This window comes from Crocodylus siamensis, chromosome 4 (assembly GCF_052110815.1).
Source record: "Crocodylus siamensis isolate JL-2025a chromosome 4, ASM5211081v1, whole genome shotgun sequence".
Classification (NCBI taxonomy): domain Eukaryota; kingdom Metazoa; phylum Chordata; order Crocodylia; family Crocodylidae; genus Crocodylus; species Crocodylus siamensis.
Window position 1 is genome coordinate 159798844 of NC_143398.1, and position 22517 is coordinate 159821360.

The 22517-nt window shown below is 43.8% G+C and overlaps 1 protein-coding gene across 1 annotated transcript in view; it reads left to right on the forward strand.

Annotated features, from left to right (window-relative positions):
• PIP4K2B (phosphatidylinositol-5-phosphate 4-kinase type 2 beta) overlaps positions 1-22355 on the forward strand; it is a 38842-nt gene extending 16487 nt beyond the window's left edge. The window contains exons 4-10 of the mRNA XM_090044561.1: positions 8037-8189; positions 8930-9076; positions 10514-10552; positions 13834-13947; positions 15405-15663; positions 16032-16135; positions 17042-22355. Coding sequence (XP_089900687.1) covers positions 8037-8189; positions 8930-9076; positions 10514-10552; positions 13834-13947; positions 15405-15663; positions 16032-16135; positions 17042-17122 — 897 coding nt within the window. The 3' untranslated portion in view covers positions 17123-22355. The remainder of the gene's footprint in view (positions 1-8036; positions 8190-8929; positions 9077-10513; positions 10553-13833; positions 13948-15404; positions 15664-16031; positions 16136-17041) is intronic.
• Positions 22356-22517: the final 162 nt, after the last annotated feature.

The following is a 22517-nucleotide window of genomic DNA, read 5'->3' on the forward strand; positions in this document are numbered from 1 at the left end:
TCCCTGGCTAAAATCTGGTAGACAGAGAGGTTGCAGCTTCCTGAGATAGCACAAAGGCTTCCCGCTTGTTTATGACTGTTATTCCAAAAGAGGCTGAAGATACCTAACAGCAGAGGAGATAAGAGACCACTTAAATTAGATAAAACCAATTCAAAAACAGGGAAGGCTTTGATAGCAGCATGACCTTTAGCAGGATGAGTGTTGGGTAATTAAACCAGCATATATTTGCAGCCCCAGTGTGGTAGATAACAGCTGGCATTGTGAAATATTCGTTTAGATCCTGCCAGCTGGCGAGACCAGCATGTTAGCCCTGGCAAGATGCATTGATTGAGCCTGGTATTGATCAATTTTTTTCTCGGGTAAATGATCCCCTTGTGAGAATTCCTCTCTTTCCTCCTTGCCCCCCCCCCCCAAAAAAAAAAATGTTTCAACCAGTAGGTGGTTTTCTCCCTGTCCCACAGATATAGTTATTCAAAACCATTATGGAGGATGAGAAGGAAGGGGAAGGGGCCTGCTTCTTCCCACACCGTCTCATCCTGGCAAGCCTGTCTGTTTAGAGAGATCATCATAATTGCTTCTAATCATTTTTAGGCTGTTGTTGTGCTACAGGGAGTATTTACCCATACCTAGAACTCCTCTACTTGGCTCTTCTCTGACCAGCATTGCCAAGGAGCAGAGTATTGAATGGGTCATGGAAATGTAACTACCCTAAGACTGGACCTTTCCAGGTTTGGGTTGAGGTGGGAACCATGAAGAAGCTAGTGCTGCCTCTGCAATAGTTGTCAATCCAGCAGCTTTCTTTAGTATTGCATTTATTCTCCATGAGGTGGTTTTTCCTAGTTGTAAGCGTATTAGCTGCTCATTTCTTGAGCAGATTGGCATCAAGCCTAGAAATCTCATTGGGAGTCTATGAAAAAGGAGGTGGAAAGGCTACAGTGAGGAGAGCCTGTGCTTTATTCACTATTGTGCCACCAGTGTGCTCTGAGGCCTTGGGCTAGTCACCTAAGCTCTCAGCCTCAGTTTCTTCTCCCAGAAAAGCAGGTATGTTAAGTGTGATCCTTAGTTGAAAAGGGGCTGCCCCAGCACAACAGCTATCTCTTAGGAGCATGACAGAATCAACAGGCTGCTTTCTAGATCTGTCTCCTTTTCTCCCCCTATTCCCTTTTGCCACCTCGTAACAGTCCCTTCAAGTCTCCTGAAGACTAGTGCCTTCAGACTGGGTTCACACAGGATGTTTTCAGAGCAAAGCTTGATTCCCAGAGCTGAACAACAGAGTTTTGTTTTTTTCTTTTCTTCGTTGCTTATTTTTTTGTAATAGTCTGATCCTCACAATGAGAAATCAATCATAGCATTTCAGACCTCTCACCCTTGTGCCAACCCACCTGTTACTGTGCAAGGTAGAGCAGAAGTGACTGTAAAGAGAGATTGTGTTTGCACCTGCTGAGCATTTCACAACTGCAGTTGAATGATTCACTGCACATAGGAAAATCTCAGCTGGAAGTCATTTGGGATGGGAAAACTTTTCCACTTCTGGGCACTGAAGTCCAGAAATGCCTGTAGTATGTGCTCTGTAAAGTGTTCAGCTCTGGGGGAAAAGAAGCAGCTAGCTTGGGTAATAGAGCACTGGACTGACTTCAGAGAAAAGGGTTTGATTCTTGCCTCCTCCTTGGGCTGTGGGTGATATGGGAGAAACGAGTTCACCTTCCCATGTCTTGGTTTCCCCATCTGCAAAGTGGGGCTTGATGATGCTGACCTGCTGTGTAAAATGCACTGATATCTGGTGATAAAGTCCAGGAGAGGAGCCAGAGATGATCATCTGTTAAGTTGGGTTCAGTCATTAGCAAAGAAATATTTTGACCAAGGCACTGTTGGATATTTTTCATAATTTTGGAGCCCCACTCTCCTCTTACTAAACTCTTGCCTGTGCACTGGTTTGGGAAGTGGGACACTGGAGTTTGAGTTGGAGAAGTCAGGACTTCTGTGTGCTCTGCATTGAGTGCAGACTTGTGGGAACAGGAATTCAGACAATATCATAGTTTTCACATCTTATAAAAGAGCATGCATGGACACTCCCTGCACCCCGCCCAGTGAAGTCACTAATGCTTTTGTGAGGAACTTGGAAACTATCCGTAAAAGGCACCAGAATGTAAAAAGCAAACATCCAACATTTGGCTACTGGTATTGATTAGAAGAATGCAGAAGTGAGTTGGGTGGTGGCTATTGATGGTGCCCTTTTGTGCTGGAAGTATTTAATGTAGTGATCCTCAACTAGAGTGCCTTGAGATCCTTTTAAAGATGACACGCAGCATTAACACTGTTAGATGTGCAAACATCATTCACAAGATAGACCAAAAATTTCCCATAGGAATCCATAATACCAAAACCGTTCTGACCTGCAGTGGGCTTTCTGAGTTTTTCGCGACAGAAGAATTGCTCTATTATTTTTTTGTAGTCAAAAAACAAGTGAAAGCTATGAGCTTGTATTTTTTGAGAGAGGCCTTGAGTCTAAAAAAGTTGAGAATCACTGGTTTTATGCTTAGCATAAGTGCATGTCCTACTGCTGGACACAGCGGCATGGCATAGGCTGTGTGCTTCTAATAGACCCAGTGTCCGTGGGCTGTGCCCTTTGGGCCTGTCTCTGGTATCACTGTAAAGGTGTGAATAGTCGTGACACATACAGCCTGGGGGAAGGTGTCAGGACCTGTAGTATGATGTATTTGATACCTATGCTCTTTGGAGTCTGGAGAAATCCCAGGAGAGCCCATTCACATAGCCCGTGTGAGCCAAATGAACTAGTGCCTGTCTTTCAGAAACATGGAGGCCCTCCTGATGGTGTGGAAGAGCCTGGCTGTAGCCTGCCAAATCTTCCTATTTTTCCTTTAGCTGTCAACTGCATTTTCTGCACAGTGATTACTTTGTACTGACAAAGGAAGTGCTGCTGCTGCCTGGTCTGCTGGCTTGATTTCATGCCAGGCTTTATCCCAGTCTTGAGGTGGAAGTTTGGACTAGCCCATCCTAGCCATAGTTGATCTGGATGCGGGTGTCTTTAAGAAATAACTGTGTTGGTTTCACACGCTTGAACTTGCCTCTCACACCTGTTCCTGTGAAAGTAGTTAAGCTTCTTTCTCTGCTTTTATTATTTTTGTCCTCTGGCTAATGTGCTGCGATATGTTTTTATGTAGCCTAGATATCTTTTTTTCTGAGTAGCAGCTTTTGAATAATACAAAACTTACCTGGAAACACTCATTATCTTGTCATTTCTTTCTTGCCTGATCTGTCATTTATGTGGTGCCTGTCACTGCAGAGGGAACACTTCTCCCACCTCCAGGGTGGAACATGTTAGCTCTTTAAGAGCATGTTGTTCCAGTGTTTAAGACAGGAAGTGGAGCATGCTGTATTCAGATGAACTTCCAGCTTAAGCTTAGGTAGGCAGGATGTAATTAGTTCATAGAATCATAAAAAGAAAGGCTGGAAAGAACCTCTGGAGGTCATCTAGTCCACCCCACTGCCTAAGGCAGGATCATCCCTTTCCAAACTATCCCATACAAATCCTTATTTAACCTATTATTAAAAATATACAAATCAACCCTGTTACACAATTACAAGACAGCGGCTAAACTGCCACAGGTAAAGAAGGCGGGGCTGGAGCAGTCAGTGTTCAGCTGCTGCAAGGGTTTTTAAAATATTCTCAAGATCCAAGGAAGAGGGTCATGCTCCCTTCTACAGAAAAAAACAAAAGCCCTCACAGTCCCTACCAATCTGCCCATGGGGTAAAATTCCTTTCTGACCCCAGATGTGATGATCGGACAGACCCTGAGCAAAGGGGCGAGACCCGTCAGCCAGGAACCTCTGGGTTTTAGTGCCAGCAGGAGCTTTGGCACACCCCATCACAGTCCCCAGACTTGGCTGCAGCCAACACCCAATAATTCAGAGGACAGCAAAAAAAACCCCAATCCCTGACACATGCAGAAACAGGAGGGGGAAAAATTCCTTCCCAGCTCCACATGGCAAACAGCAAAGCTCAGAAGTGTAGGAAATACACATAGCATAGTATAGATATAGCTACCCCAAATCATCCCTGACCAATGCTTGTCCATCCTCTTCTTGAACACCTCCGGGTATGGAGACCCACAACATCCCCAGCCAGCCTGTTCCACTGCCTCACTGTTCTAGCAGTGAAGAAGTATTTCCTGATATCCAATCTAAACCATCTGCCCTGGTGCTGCCTTGAGCCAGCTTCTGTGATCTGCCCTCTATGGCAAACGAGAAAAGATGTTCTCCCTCTTCTGTGTGGCAGTCCTTCAGATATTTGTAGGCTACTGTTATGCCCCTTTTTAATCACTTTTGCTGCGAACTGAACATACCTATTTCCTTTAACCTCTCCTCATGGTTTGCTTTCAGAGCTCTTTATCATTATTGTCGCCTGCTTCTGGATGGGAATTTAGCCAGCCTGGTAAGATTAACACCGTGTGCTGGAAGGAAAGGCAATAACATACATTTTGGATTCTGAGCCCTGTAATGTCCACATATGGTCAGGATTTTTGCTTCCTGTCTTGCCTATAAGAAAGGAAACAGGCATTATGGTAGCAAGTCTGGTTTTGGAGGTGGTGGGTGTTAGACTACACAGCACTTAGTGATTTGTGAACGTCAGCAAGAAATAAGATTTTCTTTCCTCCCTCCCCACCTCTCTTTTCCTGACTGTTTCTGAAACCATTGACAGTTATAGAATTTCTCCTCAACTGCATTTAAACATAAAATGCTTCAGAGGCTTTTTTCTGAATAAAAGTCTTTCCTCTCGATTTCTTTTTAGTTAGACTCTGAAAAATCCCCTACTTTCTCAATGAGACTCTGTTCACCTCCCTGTCTAGTGCCTTGCAAGAGCAGACAACCAGGCTCCCTCTGCTGGTTCACATTCACAAAGCCGTGTGGGTGGAAAAGAATGAATATTAATTACTAGCATAAAAACATGGAACAAAACATCATCTGCCATGGAGATCCTAAGACATACATGTATATCTGGCTGAAAAAAACCCGTATCCTTTATACAGATGTGCATGTGTGAGCATGTATACAAATGTGGGCATTGGCTTGTTTGAATAGGTAAGGGAATGGCAAAATAATGAAGAGTACGTTGGAGTCAGATAAAACGCAGGCTTACCCATAGGGGAAACAAATGGGCTGGGAAAGGAGTTGATCTTTAAAGGAGAGGAAGGCTGGTCTCATAGCTGGGGCACTGGATTGGAGATCAGTTCTATGCTGTGCTATAGACTTCCTGTGTGTCCTTCCACAGGTTGCTTCACCTCTTTCTGCCTCTACTGCTCCTCACTTCCTCTCTCTCCTGTCTATGTAGACAGGAAACTGTTCAGGGCAAGGATGGCTTCTTACGTATGTGCAGCATCTGGTACCGAGGACCTGGATCCATGTTGTAACCTTTACCTCCTATATAATTTATAAGCAAAGTGGAAAAGGGGCAAGTGAGCTGTTCTTGTCAAGCAGGTGAGAATGAGGGGCAGCAGGAAAGTGCTGAGAATCTCATTGTATCCATTTGTTAGAGACTGAAAAGCTCATGGGTAGGTTGGTTTGACCTTAGTGCTCAACTGAAGGTCTGCAGCTTGTTGGAAGAGTTGGAAGTCCAGCTTGTTAAAGGACATTGATGGAACTTAAGTATTTGAATAGGTTTGAGGAGCTGAGCCTTGCCTCCTAAAGGTACTTAGATAGCAAGCTGTCTGGGGCAGGGATTGTCTCTGCTACGGGTGCACCGATAGAGATTTTGGGGGCCAATACTGATAGCCGGTTTTTTTAAGGAGGCATATTGGCCAATACCGATCCAATTTTCAATACAGATGTGTCCAGCTGGTAAGTCTGTTATGGTAGAAGGGGAGAGGCATCAACACCTCCTCACGGTTAGGGAGGGAATGGGGCAGGGGTTGCCGGGCCGGGGCAGGCGTGGGACAGAGCCAGAGCTTGTCTGGGGGGCATGGTGGGGAGCGGCTCCTGCTGCTGTGTGCGCCCCAGGAGGGCGGGGGGGGGGGTGGCAGGCGCATGCCCTCAGATATGTGTGGGGTGGGGTGGGCTGGGGTCGGGGGCTGCACCAGGCTCTTCCTGCTGGGGGTGGCTGGGCTGCGCTGTGCTCAGGGCAGGTGGCAGCAGCACTGGAAGAGAGGCTATGGGGGAGGGCTACAGCAAAATTTGGGGTGGCTGCAGTCTTGTGCATGTATCTCCTCCCCCCCTTCCCAGTGCCACTGCCACTCACGCCAAATGCTGCGCAGCTCAGCCCCTCACCCCAGCCCTCGGCTGGGAAGAACCTGGCACAGCTGCAGCCTGCTTTGCCCTGTGCCACCCCACCCCATGCAGATGTGGGGGCACACCCCCCCAGTACTCTCCCAGGGTGTATGCAGTGGCAGGAGCTGCTCCCTACCCCTCACCCCCCAGACAAGCCTCTGTTCTGTCCTGCGCCCTGCCACATCTCCTGCCCTACTCCCTCTCTCACTTCATGGGGGTGTTGATCTGCTTATTCTCTCCCTGTCTACCAGAACAGACTTACCAGCTGCATGCAGCTCTCCACACTGCTGGGCTGTGCTCCTTGCTGCCTGTGTGCTGCGCTGTGGCTGGCTGCATGCACACACAGGCATTTACTGGCCAAATTATTGGCCACATCAGGCCAATTTTTCTGATATAATCAATTTTCTTTGCATTAGTGCCTATCCAATGTTGGACCAATGTATCGATGTATCTCTTTGCATCTGTAACATGCTCAACATCACAAAGCCCCCAGTACAAAAGAGCTCCCACTGTCTAAGAGGATGTTTATTTTATGCTAGACTTAGTGTCTCACTGATGTAGTAGCACTGAGGGGGCAAGTGCAAACTATCCACTGGCATTTTGACCACCATATTATCTAACCTGGCTTGGTGCACCCAGGAAAAAAAAAACAATGCATAGTGTGCCAGCAGATCTCTGAATGCCATCTGTTCCACTGCTGGCCCCACTCTGTCACCACCAATGAAGCAGGACTAAGGTCATAGTGCTGGAAAACTCTTTAAGAGGGAAGGAGGGTAGAAATTATCTATAATGGATCTGGCCTTATTGGCTAAGTAAATTGTATTGCGCTGCTACCCTTTCTAGTGTTGTTTTCCAAGGTATTATCTTCCTCTGGACCTGAGGCTACTCATTAAATGATGTGGTCAACAGAAGGAGAGGGTTTTATTGCACACAGATTACCATAATGGATTGCTTTGCAGCTCAACGTTGATATTCTACTTATGCAATGAGTGCCAAGAAGTCGCAGTGTCTCATTGCAAAGGGTGGGGAGAGGAATGTAAAGAAAGAACAGCCGCTTTTTATGTTCTCTGAATAAGAACAGCAGAGGAAAAGGCTGGCTTTGGATTTAAAGATGGCCTGTGAAGAATTTCCAAGCAATTACACTTTTGCTTATCAATACAGAATTTGTGTTAAATTTGTAACTATTTTCTGCTTGTCTTTTATGCCTTGGAAGTGTCAGAAATACCAAATTTACTGTCTGGAGGCTGGAGGAAATCTAGAAGATGTGGAGCCAGGTGCATCATGAACTCTCACACTTTTCTCACCCTGTCAAATAATAATGATGCTTTAGCAACGGCTTCCTTCCTCCAGTATGTGTTAGTGGAATTAAATGTGTTAGGACACTGAAGACCAACACGTTCAAAATGTAGGCCCAAAGTTAGGGTACAGGGCTCTATATAAAGGCACTTATTTAAGCGACCTGATCTTCAAAACTATAGAGTATCCAACAGCTCCCTTTATTGGAATTAGCATGGGACTCAGAAACTCCAACCAGTGACTAAGATCCCACCATGCCAGGTGCTGTACATGCACAGAGTTGAAAGACCGTCCCATGTATCTTGTTGAGAATATAAATAGAGAGTGCCAGAGCTGTCAACCCACCATTTTTCAAATGCCTTATCTGTTCTTTCAAAGATGTACAGCATTCCTGTTTCTTCTGACCAATATCACACCTCCTCTCCCCCCTCTCTTATTTTAATTCTGACTCCCTGCAGAACTCTGTAACCCGAAGTGCCCCTGTGAACAGTGACAGCCAAGGTCGCTGTGGGGCCCGTTTCCTCACTACCTATGACAGGAGGTTTGTCATCAAGGCAGTGTCAAGTGAAGATGTAGCTGAGATGCACAACATCTTGAAGAAGTACCATCAGGTACGGTGAGTCTAGAAGCCTATGGGTTGGGAGGTGGATAGTGTCTTGGAATATATAATGCATAGCAGGGGAGCACTCAGATTGAAAGAAAGATACCGTTTCAGCCCTACCTATGGCTTACCAACAGTACAGCGCAGGCGAGCTTGTTTAGGTGGAGGCTGCTGGTTGTCAGTGGCCCTATAGTCTCCTTTTACCCCTTTCAGAGCCCTGTGGGATCTTGAACTTGCCAGAGGCCAGATATCTGCTTAACAGCACACTTTCTAATAATATCGGCACCTTTGATCTGCTTCCACCAAAGTATCAACTTGCCAGTGCCTGAAAGCTGTAGAGACCCAGACTGTATTGAGACATGTGGGATCATTCTGCCCAGCAGAATAGGATAGGGGAAAGGCTATTCTGTTAGTGGGTGGAGTGAAGGGTAATGTGTGGTAAGTCAATTGGCTTATCTGGAAGTGCTCTACTCCCCTCTTGCAGGATCAGTTAGCCATCCTGCTGTGGCATCTTGTTTTATTATGTGTCCTCTTCCTTTTCTTGAGTGGAGGTTTTGGGTGGTTATTAACAGCCCCAGGCTGAGTGGAACTAGAAATCTAGTTTGTCACCTGGCTGCCTTGAGCAGGAGGTTGGATTAGGTGACCTGCAGAGGTCCTTACCAGCCCTAATTTTCTATGATTTTATGGTGTAACACTCCAAGAGATCCATAGTGTGATATCTTCTTTTTTTTTCACCCTGTGCCTCTTCAGTTCATAGTGGAATGCCATGGAAACACACTTCTTCCCCAGTTTCTTGGCATGTACCGCCTTACTGTGGATGGTGTGGAAACCTATATGGTTGTCACAAGGAATGTATTTAGTCACAGGCTGACTGTGCATCGGAAGTATGACCTGAAGGTAAGGGTTGGGCAGGGCCAAGTCCATTCCAGGTTAGTAAGCCACAGATTTTAAGGCTTCCTGTCTTTTTCCCCATAAAGATGTACTCAGGTGCTACTTCTGGGGTATCTTAATTGTATTTTGTAAACCAAATCAACAAAGTTCTAAATTCTTTTTTTATGGGGGACTTTGTCAAACTTTGGAGAGCCTAAATGGGGTTATCACTTGAGGCTGAAAGATTTGACCGGCATTTGTGCCAGCCCTTCCCTGAAGCAGAAGGACTTACTGAGTACAACCAAGTCCCATCACAGCACGTCCAGGGTCATCTTAACCTCTCTGAAACTCAGTAAATCCCCTCGATGAAAAGAAGGTGATTGAGACCTCAAATTGATAACACTGAAGATGGCTTTATATGACAGAAGAATTGTAAAGAGGACACACAAGCAGTTTGTGCTTTGCGGCTCTCTTTCAGGGAGAGAGGTGGTTGAGTGTGGAAGGTAGGAAGTTCTAGGTCCTGGCTTTGAAGTCTCATAGAGTTTGTAGCCAAGATAAGCACCCAGGTAATCCTGGATATTCAAAAATATTCAGCATTAAAGCAAAATATTTGCTTCTCTTTGTTAGCTCAGCTTTATCATGAGTCCCTATCCCAAATGAACCTCACTAAATAGAGCTCCACCTTTTCTTCAGTGAGCACATGAGCTGCATCTCATTAAGTAAAGCTTAGAAGGTTTTTTGCAGGCTAATGCAGAGAGAAGCCATGAACTCAGGTGTCATGGAGGTAGAATTGAAAATGTAGACACCCATGTCTGGCTCAGATACCAAGAGAAACACCAGCAAACTGGCTTGTAACTATCTCAGTTTTGTATCCGCTACCAGTCTCTTCTGCCTCCATGAGTGTAACTGAATGTGCAGATGGCTCTCTGAGGCTGTATCATCACCATTGAAGTCAATGGGGAAGTTTTGTCATTCATTTTAGTAGGGTCAGGATTTTCACACCCTTGGCCCCCAATATTCAGGCCAGGGGCAATAAGAGAAAACGGTTCATGTAGGGATTGATATACAGGCCAGTGAGACATCTTGTCTAGCATCCTACCACCCATTATAGCTAGGAGCAGGCACTTATAAAGGAAGGTGGCAGTCTCTTCTCTTGATCAAGTGTGAGGTTTTTTGTAAATCAAGGTTTCAAACTGCAGTGCTTAAATCCTTGGGTACAGTATTAGAGAGACTGTATAACATGGGGGGCAGGGACTGAGTTCTCCAGCCAGCCCTGACTGTCTTGTTTACATTGGCTTCTTAAAATACATATTTTTGTGTGAAGGATCCTGTTAATCAGAAGCAAAAAAGCTGTAAAATAAACTTGTAAGATATGGTGTCAATACTTTTTAGTGATGATTAATTGGATGGCTCCTGCAGGTGAATGTAATATAATGTAATACAATGTCTTCCTCTTCTTATCAGGGCTCAACAGTGTCCAGGGAAGCAAGTGATAAAGAAAAGGTAAGGATGATCCTACTATCATGCCTATTCGAGGACTGTCTCTCATTCCTAACATAGGTTAGAAGTGGGGTGGGTCCAGCTGCTTGTTTCTTTGGACTAAAGGAGCACTGAACAGTGAAGAAAAGTGGGGACAAGTTGAACTACCAACTAAACAGAAGATTCACCTTGTCAAAGATTCACTGAATCATGGTCTGAGCAGCTCTAAGAGCATGTCAAGCAGAGCATAGTAACTATGCAAGAGGTTGCCTGCAGGTTGGCAGTGATATGGCTCTGCAGGGGTTTGTGAAGGCATGGTGGAACATCAGAAGTTAGGCACTCACTCTACCAGGATAGGTGCTTTTGCAAATCCCACTAAGCAAACAGCACCCAAAGGTGTTTAGCACCTGAATACCTTTGGGAATCTGGCCTGAGGTCTCTGCTCCAAAGAGCTTCTCACTTACAATGTTGATTCTGCAAGCACTTCCATATTGAATGCCACCATGAAAGGTTTTACTGAAATTGCAGCATCTGGTCTGGGAGAATATTTACACAGGGAAGAACCAGAGGGTTATAGTGTGCTTTTGTTGCGAATCCCTCCCCCCCAAAAAACCTAATGGTGTACTGGGTTGTGTTAACAGAATTGTCATTTCCAAATCAAGGAAAGTGATTCTTCTGCTCTATTCTGCACCATGAGACTTCACTTGGAGTACTGTGTTCAGTTTTGGGCCCTACACTCCAAAAAGGATGGGGACAGTTTGGAAAGAGTTCAATGCAAAACCACAAAAATGATTAGGGACTTAGGAGGCAGGACTTATGAGGAGAGGCTAAGGGAACTGGGGTTATTTAATCTGGAGAAGAGAAGACTGAGTATCTTCAAATACCTGAAGGGTGATTACAAAGAAGATGGAGATGGCCAAAGAGAGAGGACTAGGAGTGATGGCCTCAAGCTTTGGCAGGGGAAATTTAGATTGGAGATTAGGAGGAATTTTCTGACTCTGCGGGTGTTCAAGCATTAGAACAGACTACCTAGAGAAGTTGTGGAATCTCCATCCATGGAAGTTTTCAAGAGCAGGTTGGACAGACACTTGGCTGGGATGGATTGATGGATTAGTCAGGAATGATCCTGCCTTGAGCAGGGGCTGGACTAGATGACCTTGTGAAGTCCCTTCCAATCCTACTTTCCTATGATGCTATAAAGGTTTTCAGGAAGGGATGGGATGCAACAAACAGCAGAACAACTGAACATAGTTGAGCACAGTCAGTCAGGGTCATGAGTTGTTGCAAAAATTGCAGAAGAGTTTTTTGTTTCCCTAGGAAGGTGTTCTAAACTCAAGAAGAGTGAGCTGAGAATGATAAATTGGCTGATCTCAGTGTCTCTGCCTGGATGATTCTCTCACCTCTTTGCACAGAGGACTCCCAAAAATGTGTCATCTCACAAGTTGGGAATTCCTACTTCACATTTTAAAGCTCCAGTCCCTTGTCATAACCTGTTGCCACCTTACTGTTGTTCAGTTGTCTGATTTTATGAGTTTACTGATTTTTATATCTGAAGTTATGAGTTTACTTTCAAATAACCAGGCAAGAGGGGAAAAAAAACACTTTATATCAGACCCTTGATATAATATTTTTATAAGAGGGTTGAGGATTGGCACATCATTCTAAGAATAAACAAATATAATCCCAAATTGTACAGAAGGGTTGTAGAACTGTTCATGGAAGGATACTTTTACAGAAAAGGGCCAGGGGGTTACAACAGACCAGGGGCAGGCGATTATTTTGGGTGGAGGGCCACTTGCTGAGTTTCGGCAAGCTGTCAAGGGCTGTATGTGTAGCCCGGCCCTTTGACAGGTGTCACTCCCCCTGGGTGACATCTTATGACCAGAAGTCCCACCCCCCAACCTCTCACCTTTGCTACCAGAAATTCCTCCCCTTGCCCCCAGAAGTACTCCTTTCAGCGAGTTTTGCCATCTCAGAACCAGAAAAATACCAAATTATGTTCTAAAAAGTGATCATCTACAACATTCATTAATTTGATTTAAAAAAGATTGTTGTCTTGATTTGCATGTGTTTGTGTAGTGTACGCAGAGGTGACTGCACAATAGCTTAAAATGAAGTTTTATTCTTGTATATTGTGGGGGCTGTTGGTGTGTGGGTAGGTGGAGTGTGAGTGGGTATGGGGGGAGGGTGGCTGGGGTTTGTGAATGGCAGTGTGAGGGGAGGCGTAGGTGCATGTGTATGGAGGGGTGTACGTATGGGACTCGCCCTATGAACGCACACACATTCTCTGCCCCTGTGCCTGCTCACATACACATACACACCCCTACCAGCACAGGTCCCATATTCCATGGTCCTGGGTTGCAGCCAGAAGCCACAGCCAGGTGGTGCTGGAGCAAGGCAGGGGCAGGAAAGCAGGGACCTGGCTGGGGGTGGGCAGGGCTGGGCTGCTCAAGCCTATAAGCAAGCTGAGGGCTCCCTCTGGGTCCTACTGCCCCTGGCTCCAGCTAGCTTTGACAGGGAGCAAATAAATAGTAATTTCCTAAATTTTTTAGGGGCTCCATGGGCCAGATAGAATGGCCTGGCGGGCTGGATCTGGCCAGCGGGCCATATTTTGCCCGCCCCTGCAATACACCATAAGCTGAATATGAGACAATGGTGTGCTCATAGTTATCTATGGAAAACATTTAAACTGGAAAGATGCTTGGTCCATATTCAGTCCTCCCAATGATATGGTTTGGTTTTCCATTTAATCATTAGGAGGAGAGAAGACATTTCTCCAGATTCCCTATTATGAAAACAACCACATGACTTAATTTTCTATTTTTCATACTGGCTAGACCGACCCCGCTCTGTCTGAAATGCACTTGATTCAGCTTTCAGCCTGAAGCAAATATTCCTGGCAGCCTTTGAAATTACAAGAACATAAAAGCCCTGCTGGGTCAGACCAAACATTTTTTCTGTCCCAGTGTTCTGCATCTTACAGTGGCAGAGAGGAGAGGCAAAAGGAAAAAGCATTTCTGCAGGACCTAGCCAATTGATCCGTCCCCTGTCCTGCTTCCGTTACAGCATAGAAAAACAAATGAAGCTGTTGTCAGGATCCCCAGTGCATTCCCCTTAGGTAAAGCTAAGCCAATGGATTAATTTATAAAGATAGTTCTTTGCCTGCTGCCTTTGGCAGTCATGTATTTATTTATTCAAATCAGTATTTTGCCAAAGAATGAAATAGCCAATGGCTGTGGATGATGGAGTTCAGCTTAGAATGTCTTGCGTAGTCTAACCCCGTCCCTTCTCTTGATGTCTCATAGGCCAAGGATTTGCCAACATTCAAAGACAATGACTTCTTGAATGAAGGTCAGAAGCTCCATGTCGGAGAGGAGAGTAAAAAGAACTTCTTGGAAAAGCTAAGGAGGGATGTGGAGGTACAGTTGAATTAGGGCTCGTAGTGTCACTGTGAGCAGCTTGGAACTGGTGACAGCTCAGCTGTTGTGAGCAACTTGGCAGCGTGGAGCACTCTGTTGGCCAGATGAAACAGTGGCAACAATTAAAATTGTTCGTTTTTTAGTGCTGTTGCTACAGAGTCAGTTGTGGGTGGAGGGAGGCAGAAAAGGGCAGAGGTCTTTTTTCTCCCAGCCCCAAGTGCATCAGGAAGCACCTTGGTGCACACAGAGCAATAGGAACACTACTCTTATCTAGCATGGGAGGCCTATGGTGTGTCTAATGCATGAACCTGTTTGAGGCTTCAGGCAGATGTAACTTTCCAGCATGTTAAAAGAGAAGAAGGAATTGCCATTTGGGAGGGAGCATCATCTGTTACAATGGAAGTGCTGTGTATGCCCACTCCTACAGTGTAAAAGGGAACACAAACCTGGGGTAAACCTAAATGAAAAAAGTTAAAGTTACAGTGTTTTTTGCTGAACTTACTTTGCTATGCTTATGCTATGGGAGCATGCAGATGTTACTGTGCAATGGTTACATCTCATACCAGTATCATTCTACGCTAGTATAAATTTATTGCATCTGTCTGTACCCTGACAGCATCCAACACCAGAGGGTCCTTTTGGTTTATTCAGTGTCGTCTCATTGCGGGGAAGCGGGGAGGTGAAAACTGGCTGCTTACTAGATCCATGGTGCCAATATTTCAGCAGCTCCAGCTCCTCTGAGTGTGTCATGTTAGAAAGCCCTACAGACTGATTTTTCTGTTATTAGTTACCTGGCCTAGATCTATCCCACTGTCCAGGTCTTACCTGGTATGATCCTCTCACAAGTTCATGGCATTTCTATCCCAAACGGGAAACCTCCTTTTCCCTCTGGATCACCTGGAGGGAGCAAAGGACTGTGCTACATATTGCAGGTATTTTGCCCAATTCCCTGAAGAGGGAAGCAAAAGCATGTCCACCCCATGGGTACCTGAGAGGTTGAGACTGTACAAGAGGGGTCTCTGTACTATTCAGGTGGCCTAGAGCTAAAGCAACAGCTTGTTCATATTGCCTTAGTTTCCTGGTCACAACCTAGCTTGGCACAAGATGTACCAAAAATCATCTTCTCCCCACTACTGAGATGGCAGTCAGTTTGTTCTGTCACTGTTGGTATCAGTCTGTGCTCAGTTCAAGCTTGTGTGCATGAACACATACACACACGTCAAGTTCTCAGAGGCAAGATTCCTGAGTTCTCCTCCCAGCTCTGTATTGGCTCAGGATGTCCCCTTGGGGCGAGTCACACTTTCTTCCAGAGCCAAGGTCTCAGTCCCTATTCCAGCCACAAGATCATGTGCCCAGGAGCCAGCACTGGCTATCTGCTAAAGTTTAGGTGAGTTTTTCTTGCAGGTACCCCTCCCCCAACTGAAATCCCTTTATCCTTATTGCTTCCCTCCTCCCAGTTTTTAGCTCAGCTAAAGATCATGGACTACAGCCTGCTGGTAGGTATTCATGATGTTGACCGGGCAGAGCAGGAAGAGATGGAAGTAGAGGATCGAGCTGAGGATGAAGAGTGTGAGAACGACGGCATTGGTGGGAATCCCATTTCTTCCTACGGGACCCCTCCAGACAGCCCAGGAAACCTCCTCAACTACCCACGGTTCTTCGGGCCTGGGGAATTTGACCCTTCTGTTGATGTGTACGCCATGAAAAGCCACGAAAGTGAGTGTCAGAGAGTCCTGGTAGGAAGTGGTTAAGGGCACAAAGCATACTCTTTGTTTTGGGTGGGCTGAAGGGAGGTAGGTTATCCAGAGGGTGGTCAGGACCCCTCCTTGGGTCTGCTGCTTGTGAATGGTAAGCGTTGCACTGTGTGAAAACGAGGCTGTAATTAAATGTGGGTGTTGGTGTGCATAGTGTTGATATGTGGCTCCTATGTTGCACTTCCTAAAACCTCCAGCCACTTCCAGCCTACTGCTCTCTTGCTTTTTAATTACATTAAGGCAGACTTGCTCTATACTTGCTAAGAGAGGCAGCTGTAGGTGGGTGGTGTAATTTGGGGTCTGTTAAAGAGGGTGTTTTTGGTTTCTCAGGTGCCCCCAAGAAGGAGGTGTATTTCATGGCCATTATAGACATTCTCACGCCATACGATGCAAAGAAAAAAGCTGCACATGCTGCCAAAACAGTAAAACACGGGGTAAGCTGCTGTCCCCTCCCTACTCCAACAAGTCACAAGGTGCTGAGTGTCTTTTTGCTTTGTATGTCGCACTGACTTCTTTTACTTAATGACTGCAACCATATTTTCAGGGACCTTCAAATACTCCTTTCTGTTCCTAAAAGTTCCCATTCCAGGCATCCTCCCTCCCCCTGTAGAATTATATGATTGTTGCTGGGGCCTGTTGTATTGCTTCTGAACCTGCTTTTCCCCAGGATCTGATTCTTTGTGGTGCTTTTGACTTTGACTCAGGGAGCAGCCAGAGCTCAGATCTCCCCCAGTTAAACAGCACAAATAACTCCTGCTAGGTTACAGGACCCAATCATTTAAGAATCTATTAGACAAACCTTCTTCTTCCCCTTTCCTCTGCCCTGCAAAGTGACTAGCACTGGCAGGATGGCAAGTGCTCTAAGTCAGCCCTGTACCCCCAAAGCAGTTAAAGCATAGCCAACATGCCTCAAGGCTGATCAGCATGCACTCACCTTTCAAGCACCATAAAAAGTGCAAATGGGTCCAGGAGTTCAGGCTAACTTTCTTCTGACCCTTTATCAGCTGGGTGAGCTGTGGTGGTGCCTTCTCATCCTTCCTATATGGGAACTTAACTGACACTTCATTCTCTTATGTAAAAGCCCTACATTTAGACTTAAAATTCACTTTCTTTGAGGTCTAGACCCTGAGCTGTCAGGGTGCTGGCAGTCGCTGTCACTTGCAGATTCTGGTGTGTTTTCCTCTGCTGCCTTGCTGTGCTGATGCAGTCACCTCCTCTTAACTCCCCTCTCCCTTTGGGCTAGCCTGCTTTAATGAAGAGCTGTCTGCAGCTATAGTAGTGCTCTTAGAGCTCTCCTAACAATTGGACCCCTGTGCCTAAATCTGCTTTGTGTGTTGTAGGCTGGGGCAGAGATCTCTACAGTGAACCCAGAACAGTACTCTAAACGCTTCAATGAATTTATGTCCAATATCCTGACATAGTCATCTTCAACCTTCAGCGAGACGGAAAGAGAAGAGGGCTACTCCTAAAAACAGAGAATGCAGCCTGTGACACTAAAACAGACACTGTAGCAGCATGTGGGGGGTGTGTGCGCCTGTGCGTGTATGATTTAAAAGGAAACTAATTTTAGGTTCATTCTTCAATAATCCGCTTGAACCAAGTGGAAGAGCATTTTTTTCATTGTTACAAGTGTGCCCAGACATAGACTTGAGGGCTTAAAAAAAAAAAGTATCATTGCTTCAGCACTGCTATGTATAAACAAGACTTTCTCCTCTCTGATCAAGAGAAGCCAGTAGGGGTACCATCCTTGGCGCTATTTATACGGAGTCAAACATTAGCTTAAGTTAAGTCCAAAGTGACACAATACCTAATTCCAGAAACTGCTATTCTTTTTATTGGACTGCCTTTAACAGAAAGCTGTACAATACCCTTTTACTTCTCTCTCAGTAGGAATTAGAAAGAAAATAGTTCACCATGTCAAGGATGAAACTGTTACTCTGAGCTGCTGAACTTTTAACTAGGTAAAATCAGACTAGGACTTTTTTTTTATATATATACGTATATGTATACGTATATATATGTGTATGTATGTATGTGTGTGTATATATATATACACACACACACACACACACACACACACACACACACACAGGGTTAATTTTAAAAAGGAAATTTTTACCTGCACTTGATTTTTACGAGAAAAATGAGGGAAACAAACATCTGCCAAAGATGATCACTCAAAAGGCATAAATTGTAAAACCTAAAAAGCAGTATGAAACATAGTCCTTAAATAATGTAATTTCTGGGGCTATCCAGAGCCATCATGCTGTGGTATGGTAACTGTGAAGATTCCATGAAAGTTAAAAAATAAAAAATATCATGCTAACTTATTGGTAGGTTTGGGGACAACATTTGACTGTTTAGAATGCCCCTGCCTTTCTCTGACACAATCATGTATTTGCCCTAACTTTTAAAAATAGTTGACAATTGTTCTGCCAGTGTTAATCTAGCTAACGTTCATTCAGTTTTCCTAACTCATATGATTCTGCAATAGGTACTTAAATTTGCTTCCTGAGAGAGGTTTTAACAACAAAAATAGTCCGTGCAATTTGCACCTGGAGAAAGCTTAAATCACTGTCAGTTCGGAGTGTTGTTAGCAGTGACTGTGCATCAGATTTGGATGCATGTCTGGTTCCACTGTACAAGAGGAAACTGAACTTGAGCTGTAGACATTTTTCTGCTTCACTCCAGGCTCATATAAGAGTCTGGTAGAGCAACAGTTTGATGGACATTTATGTCTGAATACTTGCTCCAGATTATTTTTTTTCAACTAAGGAATTTGAACAGACTCATGTGATTCAATTCTGTCCTGTTTTGTCTCCTGATTAATCGCTTGTAATATTTTTCACATCCACATGTCAAACTTACCATAAGTTTAATTAGGTCTGCTCCCAAACAGATGCGTCTCTCTTGAAAGCTTTTTTGTTGTTAAGCAGGATTTAGCAGGGGGTTTTGGTTTTTTTGGCTTTTTTTAAACAAACCTCTTGCAGTTGACACACCTTGCTTATCTGCCTTGAAACTGTTTTCACATATGCCTTTGTTTCAGGAATAAGCTGTTAGAATGTATGTGTCCTGTGCTGTAACGTGTTACAGTTTGCTGTGTGGATTTGATCCTTTTGAGAGAGAACTGGTGCTCATCATAATCCTGGTAATTAACTAGACTAATGTTAGCCTTGGTTGGATTCTGAATGCAGGATATCTTTAATTTTTTCCCTTTATGTTCCTGCTGTAAACAGCACAGCTTTCAATATAGGGGAATGAAGGGGGAATAGGTCAAGACTCAGAACTCAGTTTATGAGAGTCCAATGTAAATACTGTTTAAAGAAATATAAAATGAATACAGTTGGTTGTAATGGGATATGGATCTTTTTGTCCACTTTTGGGTTATTCTCTTTGAAGGACAAATTCCTTATGCCATTGTAATCCACTGTCTATTCTATGTGTAAATTTGGGGTGCTTAACTGCCATTGTCTGAGAGCCTAGCAAGAATCTTACACATCCTAGGATGTCTAGCTAACACAAACCAAATGCAGATGCGAGAAAAACTGTAAAAATAGGGGAGAAGGAGGGAGAGCTGAAAATATCCTTAGTTTAGAGGGGACTGTCAGTTACTTTCCTCTAAAACAATAAGCACTTATGGCTACTGTGAAATAGGAATTAAATACCCATTACTTTTTATTCTTGACAGTTTTAAAAATTTCTGAATCTGCAACTTTGGCCTGGTAAGTTTGCCACTCTCCTTTTGGGAAATTAGGTTGTACTTTGTAGTGTGCTAGATGTAGATGTGCATTTTTTTTAATGATGGCAAATAAGGAAGTGTGCTGACGACATCTTGCCATGAGATGTTTTAAATGGGCAGCCCAGGGACAGTAGGGGTAAAGTTTGTTTAGCTAGGGGCAACTATAAAACTACAAACAAAAAAACCCCAAATAAACCTTGAACTTTAAATAGGGATATAATCAAAAGACAACTAGTTCCTGCAGCAACTGTTACAAAACAGGTGACATGAAGGATTTGAAGGCTCTGTTGTTTTACATTCCCACTCCAGATGGGGAGAAGACTTATTAGACTCCAGTCAGTGGTCTCAGTACCTCATGGCATAAAAGCCCTGCAACTTTCTATTTACTTTAGCACTTGCCCCATTTTGCCATTTTTGTCATGTTGCCATACAGTGTATATTAAACTAATTAAATGCAATTGTCTCATTTAAAGATGTATTACCCAGGCATGTAACTGTTTAACATTCGCATTTTGTATATTGTTTACATTTTGAGAGGTAGCATTATGTTAAAATGCTAATTTTGTTTCTAGACAGTATTTTTGTTACTATAAGAGGTGAAGCTGCAAATATTTGATTTGTTTCTAAAAGGGACTTTTTGCTTTTTTTGTTTTTGTTTTAATCTTGTTTTTGGTCACCTTTTACTTTGAAATATTTAAAAAACACCACCCCATTAACCTTTTTTTTCTATCTTTTTTTATACAACTGCCTGTGATAGTCTTTGTCTTTTTTTTCCTATGACTCTTTGTCCTAGCTTGCTGAATGTAGATGTTTCTGTCTATAACATGTACCCTGCAGAACACTTTACACTGAAGTGCATTGCAATTGGAAACCATGACTCAGCTGGGAAAAGGTGTAGTAGGGTAGGCCTGCAATATAAACTGTAACAGCCAATTGTCTAGATCCCTGCAAAACTGCAGGAAAATTAAGTAATTGGCTACATTGTTTTGTTTTTTCTGGCAAATGCTGTGCAATTTTAGGTCAATTAGAGGTGTAAAAGTAGTGTGGAGCCCAAAAACAAGGCAGGGGGCAGTATGTTAGAAGGAAGATCTTTTAGGAAATATATTCCTGACTGCTTAGAGTGCGTGTCATTATCTTGATATTTACTAGGCCTATGTCAAGGAGAGGTAAAAACTTTAAGATTAGAAACACCTCCCCCTACATCAAAATAACTGATGGGTATGAGGAAGAAAAAGGATGCTGATAGTACAGACCAGGTCTACCCCCTTTTGTGAGTTGTGCCACTTATAAGATGGCCTGTCAAACCCACTCAATAAGAACCCCTTAAGAGGATGCTAAAGACCTCTTCCCCCTTCCCTCTGCACTTTCCCCTCTCCCCAGTATATAGTAACCACTTGCTCTGTATACACCATAATTTAATCATCATTACCCACCAGCTTCCAGGTGGCTTTTGTGCATAGGTTGTTTTTGGTGCTGCAGGATGCATGCAAAAGTGGCAGTAGGGAGGCTATGGAATTCACTTTTCAAGCTAGGTGCAGTCTTTTTAATGGATCCATTTCTTTCCTCCTCCCCTGAGGTCAACCTTTTTTACCTGTCATTTTAATCCAGTGCCTCTGACTATGGTTTTGATTGGAGTGGCTTTTAATTGTAAAACTCCTCCCACAAAGCATTTTCTGGGCTCCTGATAGAGAGTATAGCTATCTTTAATAAACTGGGATTGACCAATCCCAGAGAGGTCAAAACCACCTTGGAGTCTTCAGCTGCAATAGTAGATAGAGCCAAGGACATCCCTATGAAAATATTCAAGAACTTGCCCTTTATTTAAAGGTGAGCGGCCTTACATGCAACTGTATGAAAAAACAATCCCTTTGGATACCAACTTTACATTATAACTAAGGGCCTGCTCTTCCACTTCCAGGAAATCTAACTTCAGCTTTAATTTTTACTGACAATAAAAATACTAAGTGTTTTAGTAGGGGCATGTCCAGTTTGCCTGTCTGGCAGAAGAACTACTGCTTTGCCTTCCAGGTGGCTATTACAGCTGCCTTCAACTTGGGACCAGTGTTTGAACCACAGAAACTAGAGGCATATCATGGGATTAAACTGTATTGTGACCTAATTGTGGAAAAAATGGTGGATTGTATTCTGGTGTCAACAGATTAATAGACCTGCATTTACTATGCAGTCTCTACAGATGCTCCATTTGCAGCTGCAGAGAGGTTGGAGTGTTAACATTTGTATGGTATAAACACAAAACTTTTCAGGGGTCAGTGTTCATGCTGAAAACTTTTGTTTGCAACATTATGTAACTAAGAATTCCAAACCCACTGGAATTGTAACAATTGTTTGAAAACAAAGTTGCAGTCCCTTCCCCTCCTGCTTTTTAAATGCACCATTTCAAACTTGCCTGGCAGTTTGTTGTTTTGAAGAACCTGTTGTCCAGCGTCCATCATACTAGCCACTACTGACTTTTCCTTGCCATGTGAATCCTTGTGTAATAGCAACATTAATACTAGGGAAGCAGACTTTGGTCATCCATCATTTTTAGTGGTTTACATTTTTAACCACTCCTGTTCTTTGTTTAGATGTGAGATAAATGCAGTTTGATTGGGCTATGTCAAATTGGACTGTTATACCTACAGGTCACAGAGATGGGCAAGACTGATCAGTGCAACTGAAAACAAATGTGAATAAATTTAATTTATCTAAAACTAAAATGATGAAGCATTCTAGATTTTCACTGCTGTTTCAGTTTGGGGGGGGTTGTTTATTTTTTTTTAAATAGGAATTTTAAGTCCTCTGTGCTTGTCTGTTTGCTAGGAGCAGTTTGAGACACTGTTACTGTTTTGAAATGCATGCATGTTACAAGATGAATCTTCAACCAAGAAAAAAAATAAAAATGAAAACTTTGTGTACATCTGTTCCTCATTGTCTTATTTCAAATGAGCTTTGATCGTCCTTAGCAAGTCACAGCCCAACTGTATAAGAGTCTCCTTTTATCTGCTCTTACAATTCCAAGAATGGTATTACCCACAACTGGAAAAGTAATGTTGCTGTTGCTCTGAGTAGGTTATAAG